The sequence below is a fragment of the Ochlerotatus camptorhynchus genome, unplaced genomic scaffold (assembly GCF_037179485.1).
Source record: "Ochlerotatus camptorhynchus isolate MF236.1 unplaced genomic scaffold, CSIRO-AGI_Acam_v1.1 ptg000277l, whole genome shotgun sequence".
NCBI lineage: Eukaryota > Metazoa > Arthropoda > Insecta > Diptera > Culicidae > Ochlerotatus > Ochlerotatus camptorhynchus.
This window is the reverse complement of record NW_027040766.1, coordinates 6092047-6104264: the sequence shown is the minus strand read 5'-3', so window position 1 is coordinate 6104264 and position 12218 is coordinate 6092047. Positions and strand designations below refer to the sequence as shown.

General features: G+C 38.1%; 1 protein-coding gene across 5 annotated transcripts in view; it reads left to right on the top strand.

Annotated features, from left to right (window-relative positions):
- LOC135706301 (protein kinase C-binding protein NELL2-like) overlaps nucleotides 1–12218 on the top strand; it is a 388995-nt gene that overhangs the window by 311711 nt on the left and 65066 nt on the right. For 4 of the 5 annotated variants that reach the window (XM_065227890.1, XM_065227892.1, XM_065227891.1 and 1 more), the window contains exons 3-4: nucleotides 8644–8794; nucleotides 9332–9623. In XM_065227890.1, coding sequence (XP_065083962.1) covers nucleotides 8644–8794; nucleotides 9332–9623 — 443 coding nt within the window. Of the gene's footprint in view, nucleotides 1–8643; nucleotides 8795–9331; nucleotides 9624–12218 lie in introns of those variants that run through there. The other variant, XM_065227893.1, reaches the window with a different exon arrangement.

Genomic DNA, 12218 nt, shown 5'->3' with positions numbered 1-12218 from the left:
ATATGTTTTGTGCTACCATCAGCAGCAGCAGCAGCACCACCACCACCGATAGGCGGAAGATTTCCTCGTGCACGGGCAGCGATGTGATGGCGTGAACTGATTGGCTAGAATGTCACTTGTTCGAACGCCAAATCACGGCAGAATACAGCACCTACGGAAAAATGAGGAATTGTGTCATTGGTGAATAGACCTAGATAGTTACGGGCTCGAGTTTCTTTCCCGAAAAAAAAACTGAACCGATTCCGCTATGGTATGGTGCCGTATGGTTATCACAGCTAAGTCATTTAAGGATGATGGGTCATTAGACGGAATGCGATTAGGTAAAACGTCATTAGGTGAAGTGGGACGTTTAATCGAATATTGTATAAGTATACATCTTCGTCGTTGTGGGATGTATATTTTTTTTTTCAGTTGTAGGACTAACGATCGAAGAATAAAAGGTCGAAGGGACAAAAGAGTGAATTGAACTCATAGGGACAAAAAGTCTAAATGGACAAAATGTAGAAGGAACAAAAGGTCATAATGGACAAAAAGTCAATATTGACGAAAGGTGGATAAACTGGTCAAGTTATTGGAGGATAAAATGGGTGGCTAACTCTCAAATATGTTTCCATCTTTGAACCATAACCAATAGGCGATATAAATGTCTTATACGACCCTCATCAGGACCGAGGGGAGGGGGCGTCATATTTAAATCTCAATTCTAGATGACCGAAAAATCTCACACTATCGAATCATTTTTTTCATTTCTCGCATCTACTTGCATCGTGCATCATCTTTTTGCAGGAAATCTTCAGAATCGTCATCAATCTTCTTTCTATCCACTCAGCGTGCGCGCAGCTAACCACAGCAAAACAAAATCTTTACTGCATTGTAGATAGAGTCACACCCCTCGATCAGAACTTACAAACACTGCTCAGCCAAAAAGGCAAAATAACCATCCAATGCCAATGGTTACTTGTGGGTTGTATGACAAAAGGTCGAATGACAAAAGGTCGAATGACAAAAGGTCGAATGACAAAACATCAAATGACAAAATATCGAAAGAACAAAAGGTCGAAGGTACAAAAAGTCGAATGGTCAAAAGGTCGAATTATGAGAAGAGGGACAAAAGGTTGAATAGACAAAAGGTTGAATGGGCAAATGTTGAAGGGACAAAAGGTCGAATGTAAAAAAGGTCGAATGATGAAAAGGAGGACAAAAGGTCGAGTGCACACAAGGTCGAATGATGAAAAGAGGGACAAAATGTCGAGTGATGAGAAGGGAGACAATTTTCTAATGGGCAAAAGGTCGAATTATGAAAAAGGAGACAAAGGTCGAATCGAAAAAAACATCGAATGATTCAAAGAGGGGAAAAACGCTGATTAATTCAAAGAGGCGGTACATTTTGTTGTGAAGCGAACTTCACCAGATGGCAAATAGTGGAAAGAATACTTGCCAGACTTAAGACGCTGTTACATTTAATATTAGCATTAGCATTAGCATCGAACAATTTTCACAATATCGTAGGTGGTACGAATTCAAAACTATTAAGAACAAGACGGATATCTATTACTGGACAGATAGTATCCCGCTCCAACAGTTAAGGATTTTCCTGGCCACGTCCTTACAACTGGTAGGGATAGGAAAGGTATGTACATTTACTTAAGAGAGATGCAGAGAACTCTACGACCCCTAATAAATGTCTCGAGAATTTAGGAATTATGTCAGCTGGAAGATAAGGTTGCTGAAATAAAATGAAGATATAACATGGTGAACTCACCATCTTTGTCACACCAATAGCTAATTAAATGGAAAGAATTATGTAATTTTTCTACGACTTCTCCCGTAGGCACAGAGCCTCTATGAGTCTCAAGACACTGTTACATTTAATATTAAATGAATAATCATCAAAATAGATACATTTTAAGGTTATATGAAAGAACAAACAGTGATGAAAAGATGGCAACATATTGATAGTGCAATCCTAGCCTTTCAGTATCAGTGTAACTAAAACTAAAACTATACAATCTGCAATAAACTTGTAAACCGATTGAATCATCTTGTAAAAAATAAACATAACAAAGTCCTTCCAATACGAATACTGTTCCGAAAGATTCAACAAAATATATAAGAAAGAATGAGTAGTAAAAAGAAGGAAATTTAATGATAATAGCATCTTAATACCCAGTAGCATAAACCATAACAATCATTATTATTCGAAAGAACTGTGTTTGTTTGTAAGAAATATTATTTTCTACTTTTTTCTTTAGATATCTATGTGAGATTTTTACCCATAGGCTAGTTCATCTCGGATTATATTAGAGGATATTTTCTGCCATTCAAGCTTTTGTCAATTCGAGCTTTTGTCAATTCGAGCTTTTGTCAATTCGAGCTTTTGTCAATTCGAGCTTTTGTCCATTCGAGCTTTTGTTCATTCGACCTTTTGTCCTCTTTGGACCATTCAACCATTTATTCGCTCAACCTTTTGTCTCGCTTCTTATTCCACTCGACCTTTTGTCTTTCACGTTGCCGAAAGCATTCGACCTGTTGTCCTGCAACTTGATTGTGACTGAAATAAGGTGCATACAAGTAACCACAACAGTTAAATGACAAGTGTGCTGCTAGGGGACCCTACCTATCGACACATCATGCGTTGAACAGGGACCAACGGCTTTACTTCAGAGGTGATCAGAGATTGTATGCCTCAGAAAATCCCAAGTGGCGCGTACTAGGATCGAACCCAGGCCCTTTGGGGTGAGAGGCAATCACGCTTACCACTACACCAGCGGCACCGCTATTTCGACGTTCTGTCATTCGACGTTTTGTCATTCGTCGTTTTGTCTTTCGACCCTTTGTCTCATATCGTTGGGAGCTACAGTGCGTGTCACGGCAACTTAAGAGGAAAATAATTGCCTTTCTCTAAAAAGTTTGTTTGAATCATGACGGGATGTGTTTTTGTTCAGTTTTTTTAAACTCCGAGCGAACATTTTCTTAACAATATTTTGTCAATTTTTGGTTTTTTGAACTTTTGCCCATTTCTTCTTCTTCCTTTTCTTCTTTTTATTTATTTAACGTCGGTCTCTGTTCCGCAATCTAGTGCCAATCACCGACGGACATCGATTGCCATCCATTGACGGCAACCGAATGTGCAGGAAAGCAGCTTCCACACCTGCGTAGGATATCGCACCCATTCACAACCATACTTGGGCCGGGACCAACGGCTTTACTTCCCTTCCGAAGGAAGACGTGACCAGAGATTTTTATGCCTCAGAAAAATCCCACCGACCTCGGCTGGGATTGAACCCAGACCCATTGGGGTGTTAGAAAGCAGTCACGCTTACCACTACACCACCGGCGCCGACTTTTTGTCCATTTCGACCTTTTGTCCATTCGACCTTTTGTTCCTTCGAAAATGTGTCCCTCAAAGTGCACTTTAACCTTTCGTCCATTCGACCTTTTGTCCATTGGACCTTTCGTCCTTCGACCTTTTGTCAAAGATTAAATTTTTGCACAACATCGCTATTGCTGTAAGGGACAAAATGTAGAAATTCTTTACAAATTGAAACTAACTTTCAACGGTGCAACTAGGACAGTTGTTGACCCTAGTGGTACTCTAATTAGACCTTTCTTAATTTTCACATTTTTTTCATTCATTACAAGAACATATATTTTACCATATAGGGGAAATGCAGGTAATGTCGGCCTAAGTGTCCCTAATTTGGGTCCATACATAAATTCAGCAATCGACTAAATTTTCAATAGCAACCAAAAATATCCATTAGTAACGTCCCAATAACGCGTTCATCTAGATAAAATTGATAAATAGCAGATTTTTAACGATGGGGTCAATCTTAGATCCATAGGCCAACAATGGAGACATTTCCCCTATCTACGCAATTAAAATCTTGGAAATTCACTTTAAATTTAATTTATGCGATATTTTATCGCCTCATATCGCATAATTTAGGGCTCGAGAAATAGCCAATATCGTTCTATTCATTCCAAATAAACAGTTTTATTGCAATCGAATGCTATGTTTAACCTATGAAACCTAACGGCAGCATTCCTAACTATTATCAATTTGCTTCAATGACGGGTCCAGGGAATCAATAAAATGCTATCTTCCGATGCTTACCGACGATAAAAATACTAGTTATCGGAATCATGATCAGTGTACAGTAAGATCATGGATTATCATTTGTGTTACACATCATGATCAGCAACAAAAACGATGATCTACTGATATGATAACAACCACTTTGTAATGTATCTAAAAATCTAGGAACTTGCTGCCTTCGGAAAAGTTGTTCTAGAGGTAAAATACCCTACAATACGGATATTTTTGGAATCGGGATGACACATATATTTTGAAAATCAATATAGGTCGCCATTTTGAAATCCGTCATCTCGGCCGTTGGTTTCGGAAAAAAAAACTGTTAAATACCCTACAATATGAGTATTTCTGGAACTGGAATAATGTGTAGATGTTGAAAATCGATGTCAACCGCCAATTTGGCGGCCTTTGGTTTTAAATAGAACTGACAAATACACTAGTCAACATGACGGCCGACATCAATTTTAGTCATCTACACGTCATTCCGGTTCCAAAAATGCCCACATTGTAGGGAAAAGTTGTTTCTAAAATCAATAACCGCAATCTTGGATTCCCAAATAGCGGCAGATATTAATTTTCTACATCTGCATGCTATCCCTGTTCGGAAAATACCCACATTGCAGGGTAATCTTGCATTTCCAAATGGTGGCGGACATCAATTTTCGACAGTTTTTCTTAAATCGATGGTCACCATCTTGGATTTCATAATGGCGGCAAACATCGATTTTCGATCTCTTTACGTCATCCTCATTCCGAAAATTCACATATTATAGGGTATTTGATTAGCCTTGTTTTAAATGGGGAATTTTCAGTGACGAGAGCTGATGATGATGATCTGAGATTATCGCTATTTCATATTATCATGATCTGGTACACCAATGATAATTGCATTATCGTTTCCAGAACTGTCCATTGTGATTTATGGATTTGTACTAATCATGCGTGTAACCAAAATGAGAATGCCATTATCTTTATCTGAATCGTTGATTTTGATTCCCTAGTCTTAGAAGAATGTGGACCAAATTATCTGTTTCTCGAAAATATCTGAGCGATTCCAGGTGAATTCGCAGTCCATTAATTTTCGTATTATTTTTTGTCATTTAGCATGTTCGGATCACTATTTTAAATCAAGCTTTAATTTTGAAAAGGGCATATAGAAAACGATAAGCTTATCTTCAGAAAACTGTTACTCGAAAAATGTTTGCGGAGCTTTGCGGAGCCGATATTCATCGTTTGGGTTACAAAATTACTTAAAACTAACGTTAGTAAAGCGGGGGCCGATAACTCGCGGCTATCTCGAGGTTAGGGGTAACAAATTGTAACAAACCGATGGCAGGGTAGGGATTGAGAGCACAAGGTTTTTTTCTAGCAATGTGCTCTTGATCTAGAACTACGCAACATACTGGAGAAAAAGACGAACATGGAGTTACACCGATGGGGACCTAACAACTTGAGATCGATCCGTTTAAAAACACATAAATTAAATTAAAATAATCGAGATCTCGGCTCGCCAAGATGTCTCTAACGGGCTGCAAAGGTTGTTTTCCTCGGGCCCTGAGGCTAAAAATTCTCTTGTTTTTGAGAAAAATGATTTTTAAGTTTTTATTTTAAATTTAAAGAAGTAGTGATTTTTTTGTAGAGTGATATTATTTTTAAGTAGTTCCAGATGTTCCCTAAAACATTTCTGAAGGTACCCAACCGATTGGACAAACATTTTTCGAGTAACAGTTTCTGAAGATAAGCTTAACATTTTTCTATATGCCCTTTTCAAAATTAAGGCATTTTTGGTCACGAGGAACGTTTCTAAAAAATTTCAGCCATAAAAAGAAATACGAAAATTAATGGATTTGAGAATTTGTCTGGAATCGGTCTACTGCAAAACGGATTTATCCACCACTGGTCAGACGATATACAGTGTATCTTAAAATTTAGCGTACAGCTGTCGTTTAATTTTAGAAAAACGGCTCTAAAAGCACAAGGTGTAAAGATACGTCTCTACATTTTTGGCTGCTAAGTCATCATACATTTATCAATTATTGGTAAAGTATTGGTTATTTTCGGTTGAGTTTATAAAAGTTAGAGCTATTTAAGAAAAAGCTTTTTTCTTGATATTCTTTATTTTCATGAAATTAAATGAACCTAACTTTAAGAAATTGTGCTCTTCTTTAATCATATTAAAGATCAATCATTTGCCACTAATTTTACTAAAATTCTTCCACCAGGTAAATAGTTGAAAATCGAACGTCTTACTAACCTAAATCTAACCATAGCGATAAATCAATAAACATCTATTCAACCACAAGCCGAGATTTAAAAAAATATATCTATTCACCATGTTTCAAAAAATTGTCCACTAGGGTGTATGCTCAATTTTGCGATACACTGTATATAGGATTTGATGGTGAACGTAGTACCCAATACGGAAAAATGGACATGCTGGACAATGCGTCAATATACCCTTCTCATTCTTAAAAATGGATTCGACTTTTTGTCCATTCGAACATCTGTCCCTTAGGTCATGTCCTCTCGAGCTACTGTCCTTCCGAACTTTTGTCTTTAGACCTTCTCTCTTTTCAACCTTTTAGCTTTCGACCTTTTGTCAAAGATTCTGTACACACACCGATTATTCGCTACACTGAATTGAGTCCTCGCTACTGAAGGTTGTAGCAGAGCAAATCCACGGCGAATAGCGAAAAATAAACGAATTTATGATTTTACAATCTGACTTCCATGAAGCTTCACATAACTGTTTGCTAGGGACATTGAATTAAGTTTCTGATGGAATTAAGCCTAATTATTCAAAATGGCGTATTCGATATTTTTAATAAATCGTAGCACATAACCGCCCGACATAAAGCTGTAGACAATTGGGTTCTTTAATTTTGAAAAATATATCTGTTTTTATATATCATCTGAAAGAGCTTCGTTTTCTGAGCACAGCTATGTATTTTTTTCGAATCCACACACTTTCATCTCGATTTTTAAATCAAGATTTAAAGCAAAAAAATAACTTCACTGTTTGACACTAAACTGACAAACTGACAGCTCGCTCCCATACAAAGTGACACTAAGGGGCGCTAATAAGGTGATTTTTGCAAATGTAATCGTACTTATTTAAAATAGTTCCAGTGTACCAAAATTGATGAAATTTTGGGTTTGGGTTCCATTTTTAATACAGATTACGAATATGCATTTACCTCAATACCCTTAAAGAACCCAATTGGATATCCTTTTCATAAAAAATACACACTGAAAAAAATATCACAAATTTCTGTCAAAAGCTGTTAAAAACTTCAATAACAAAAAGTAAATTTTAAATATTGATTAAAATCATAAAACATCAAGCTTTAGGAATATTTTTGAATTTTTCCATCATGCCACATGCTGCTCTGCTGAAACAAACTGTGCGGCGAATGTTATCACTACATATTTGGTTGTCGGTAATGTTCATTCCTTATTGCTTTGAATAATTTCAGCATGAACTTTCTATCAGTGTCAATCCTGCATTCAAGTACGCCGATTCACTTTCTTTTCTCAACTACCCCGTAACTCCATCCGAACAAACGAAGAACTGCAATAACTTTTCCTATTGATGTAAACTCATCGATATTGACCGGTTGGATTTACAGTTGTTCCTACTCATTACCAACAATTTACTTGACTTTCACGATTGTCGTTTCCCCCGCAGCCAAACAAAGTTGTAGGTTGCTCCAACATCGCTCCGGTATACCGGCGGTGGTGCCACGAGTGTGAATGAATTGCCGAGCTTGTTTAATTCAATGCGTGAAAAATCACCTCAATAAAATTCAAATTACCTTTTCGCTTTCGTTCGAGCTGCTAGAAGGCGAAAACTATACTCATTACAACCGGGACGTGTGGTCATTTGTCATCTAAGTACTAATAACGCCTCCACACTGCATACAGTTCCCTGCGATGCACGCATGGATATATAGGTTTGTACAATTGCGGTTGTGCTTTTTTTGCATTTTTATTGATTACCTATTAAAGTGCTGCGGTTTGACACTAGCTGTGGGTTCGATTCACAATAGGTTGCTCCAGGGATTAAGCCATTAAGCAACCATTCAAATGAGTTATCTCAGCTTTAATTCTATCTCGACATGTGTCAGAAAATTGAAATTGAAATAATTTGTTATGTTTTCCCCGCATTCAACGGTCTTTCTAGGCCGCTGAAATCTAGGTGTGAAAACATCAGATATGTGATGTTGTGACATTTTTCATTTCCACCCCGGTGCAATAAATTATATCGCGTGTGAACATGCGTTCGGGTGCACTTTGCACAAGATAGTGCGCGGAAGAGAACCGGGAATTAGGCGGAGACCGTCCTAAATGAAGTCCAGCATGCAACCGATAATTTATTCATCGCTGCTCCAAAAGTAGCACACATCGCATGCCGATTGCTATCAACGTTTTTGCCCTGCGAACTGTCCCATTTGATGATTGTAAATACATTTCAGCCCTAGAATCTATCGCAACGAACTCTTGCTTTTAAATCCATTTCGATGTGTTTTCTTTCTCGATGATTCCAGGTGGCGATCGAAATCTAGTCCTTCCGACGTCGGTTTTTCACCGGGCCGTGGACCAGATGAAGCGGACGCCAGATTTCACGTTTGCCGTCGTCCTGAAGCAGGAGCAAGCTAACTCTGGGACCATCGTTTCCTTTTCAAACGGAAACAATAGGTAGGTTTCTCGTTCAATTCGATATCGTTTGATGTTCCATTTCCAACTTTCAGCCCACCCACCCCTCATTTCCTTCTTTCAACAAACCCCTGTTCCCTTTCATTACTGGCATTCGTCCCCCCAGCAACGAAAGACGTTGGTGTCAATAAATTTTCAACTGTCAGCACAAAACGGAAGAAAAGCTTCCCCTCGTTAACGTTTCCCCAGGGGGACTCGGTAATGAAGAATCATTGCAATAAAAACTGCCACCAGCGTCATTAGCTCCTTATTCACTTATTCGTTTGTGATCCCCCATTTCTTTTCCATTTTTAATGTTTTCTTCCCACCATCCAGCGATTGCCAGCAATCATGGCAATAATCGTTGGTCCAAATCCCACAGGACAGGCCAACGATTATTGCAATTATGTGTCCTTTCTCCGTCCCTCCCTCGCTCTACCTTCCAACACTTACTTTGCCTTCACATCGCATCAATCTATCGAAATCTATCTATTTTCTAATCCTAATCGAAACAATGTAATAATTAATATTAATGTTAAGGTATTTAGAATTACAATCAAGTGGAAGACGTGACGAAATACGTTTTCATTACACACACATAACAGCAGCGGGCGTGTCGCAGATGCACACCGAGTCCTTTCCGTATCGACTCGCGGACGACGCCGAGCACAAGGTGGCGCTAACGGTCAGCGGCACCGAGGTGCAGCTGTACATCGACTGCCATCCACTGTATAAACGAGTGACACATTTTTTACCAGATAGAAATTTTAGTGCTTCCAATATGCAATTATTCGTCGGACAAAGAAACTCAAATAGTCATTATTTATTTAAGGTGAGCCCGCAGATCCCGATTAATACTACCTAACTATAAACGATGCACAGTGGTCGAAAAATCATTCTAAATGTCATATGGTAGGTGTTCCAGTAATGGCAGAATTGCACATTTGAACCGGTTAATTTTCTCACATGATAACGGAAATTGATTAAACTGACTTCTTTGCCTAGCCTTTGACCACCTACAGTTGAGGTAGTCCTCCAATGACAGTGGAATCGATTAGAAACTCCACTTTTATAGGAACCAAAGTTAGCCACTACCGCAACTATAGGAACAGGTTGTCTTCCAGATGTTACAATGACAATGAAATATTTTTTCCAGCAAAATTGAGGAGTAGGGTTTTTTTTTCCGAGATAAATACAGCTGAGGTCCCAGAAAGTAAATGTCTCTAATATCACAGCAAAAGTGATGTTTGGTTGATGAGCCTCCGAAAAAAAAATTCATTGAATCTCAGCAAACAAACAAAACTTTCGATGAGATGTCTGAAAAAAATTGCACTAGGGTGGGTCAACTTTATATGGCGGATCATAACATCCGGCTCCCCACATTTGTATTGAGGTCCCAATCAACTGTGCCAAAGTTGAATGAATTCGGTTACGATATGGATTTGCAGGAGAACTTTAAAATATGCATGGGAAAATGTATGCCAAACGGTCCGAAACTGTTCAATGGCTTGTCAAAAATTCAAAAATCGCTCAATTTTTACCAAACTTGAGACTTAGATTGAGAAAACTATACAAAACAACTTCGTCCAAAACTGCAAATCGATTCGACTTCTGTGCAAAAATGTGCATACAAGCTTAAATGCCCCCCAGTTGGTGCGCGGATCATATGGTCATGAATAAAAAAAAATATAACTTTTTGCAGTCTTGAACGAATTTTTTCTGTATGGTTTTTTTCAATCTAAGTCCCATATTTAGTAAAAATTGAGATTTTTTTTTGAATTTTGACAAGCAATTGAACAGTTTTGGACCGTTTCCCATCCAAATTAAAATGCTCTCCTGCAAATCCAGATCGTAACCAAAGCCGTTCAAATTTGGCACAGTTGTTGGGAACCTCAATACGAATCGAAAGAGTTGTGAAGAGTAAGGAGTTGTTAAGTTGACCTGAGCACTGTTGAGCAAGCTCGCAAAAAATGCTGTGCTGGTAAGCTGCTAAGTCTGAATTTCCAATTTGAAGTAATTAATGGAACGCTATAGTTTTTTTTTAATATAGGAATTGCACAAGAAATTTTTTGAAGAAATTTCAAGTAGGTTTCAGATTTATATTGGCGATCTGAGTTCTTTGGATGGCAAATTTCTGGCTCTTTCAAGTTTAAGCAACTTTCAAATTACAGCCCTTAAATCTCTGGGTACCCTGATAATTTCTAGACCTATCTTCCGGGAGGTTCTTGGAACTTCTCTAAAGTGTTCACAATTTTCCTCAAATTTTCTGAAATTCTCTGACGTTTTCTTCGCTTTCCTGAAGCTCTCTGGATATCACCCTGAAGCAGATGAAACCACCTTAAAGTTATCGAAGCTTACCTGATGTGCCCGAAACGATACAAAAGTTTTCTTACTATCACGCAGTCTGTTCATGAAACTTCTTCTAAATCCTTGGTATTTCCTTTCATTCCTCAGCAGTTATTCAAAGTTCCTATATTTTTGTCGAGTGCCCTGAAATTCTTTTATCGTTCCTTGAGTTCTAACTATTATTCTGATGTTACAGGAATTGCCCTGAAACTAACTCTAAACTTCGCGACGTTTTCTTCAGTACCGTGATTGTCTTTTCTTTCTGTGAAGTTTCCAATATATTTCTTGTTCTCTAAACTTCCTCATGTTCTCTAGACTGTCATTAATTTTTTAAGCTTCTTGAAGATTCTTGATATTTTCTTGAATTTAATAGGACTGCACTAAAGTACTCAAAATTGACCTGAAGCTCTAGGAACTTCACTGAAGTTTTCGGAATTTCCCTGAAGTTTTCGGAATTTTCCTGAAGTTCCCATGATTATCTGCATAATCATGAAGCCGCCCTGAATTTTCATACCTACCCGAACCTTAGTAACTTTCGTTATATGCGACAGTTAGAAGATACTGAGAGGTTAGCACATATCATCGGCAAGAGACGTGCGTGTGAGAAAATTTTCCGATTCTTGCCGATGATATGTGCTAACCTCTCAGTATCTTCTAACTGTCGCATATAACAAATAAAAATTGACTTTCAGTCGCTAACCTAAATCGAAAATTAATTTGATGATAAATCATCACTATGGCCCGGTGGTCGGAGGTGAGGCCAGCAGCTCATTGCTCTATTCATACTGCATTGGACATCCCGTATCCAACATGTGTGATCAGTGTTGGAAAAATCATTTTCAAAAAAAGTTCTATCACAGCTCATTGCAGAGATAAATCCCAAAGGAACTTCTCACAAAAAGTTCGCGAACGAGAGATGATAAAAAGTTCATGAAAGCGTAGAGCGAGAGAAATTTTCATTTCGTATCGCGAAAGATCTTTCGTCTCTCCATCTCACATCATTTCACACGTACTCGTGATTCGAACCAACCAAATATCCCCTCACAGAATTCTCACATTACCATAATTTGAAGAGCCCCTT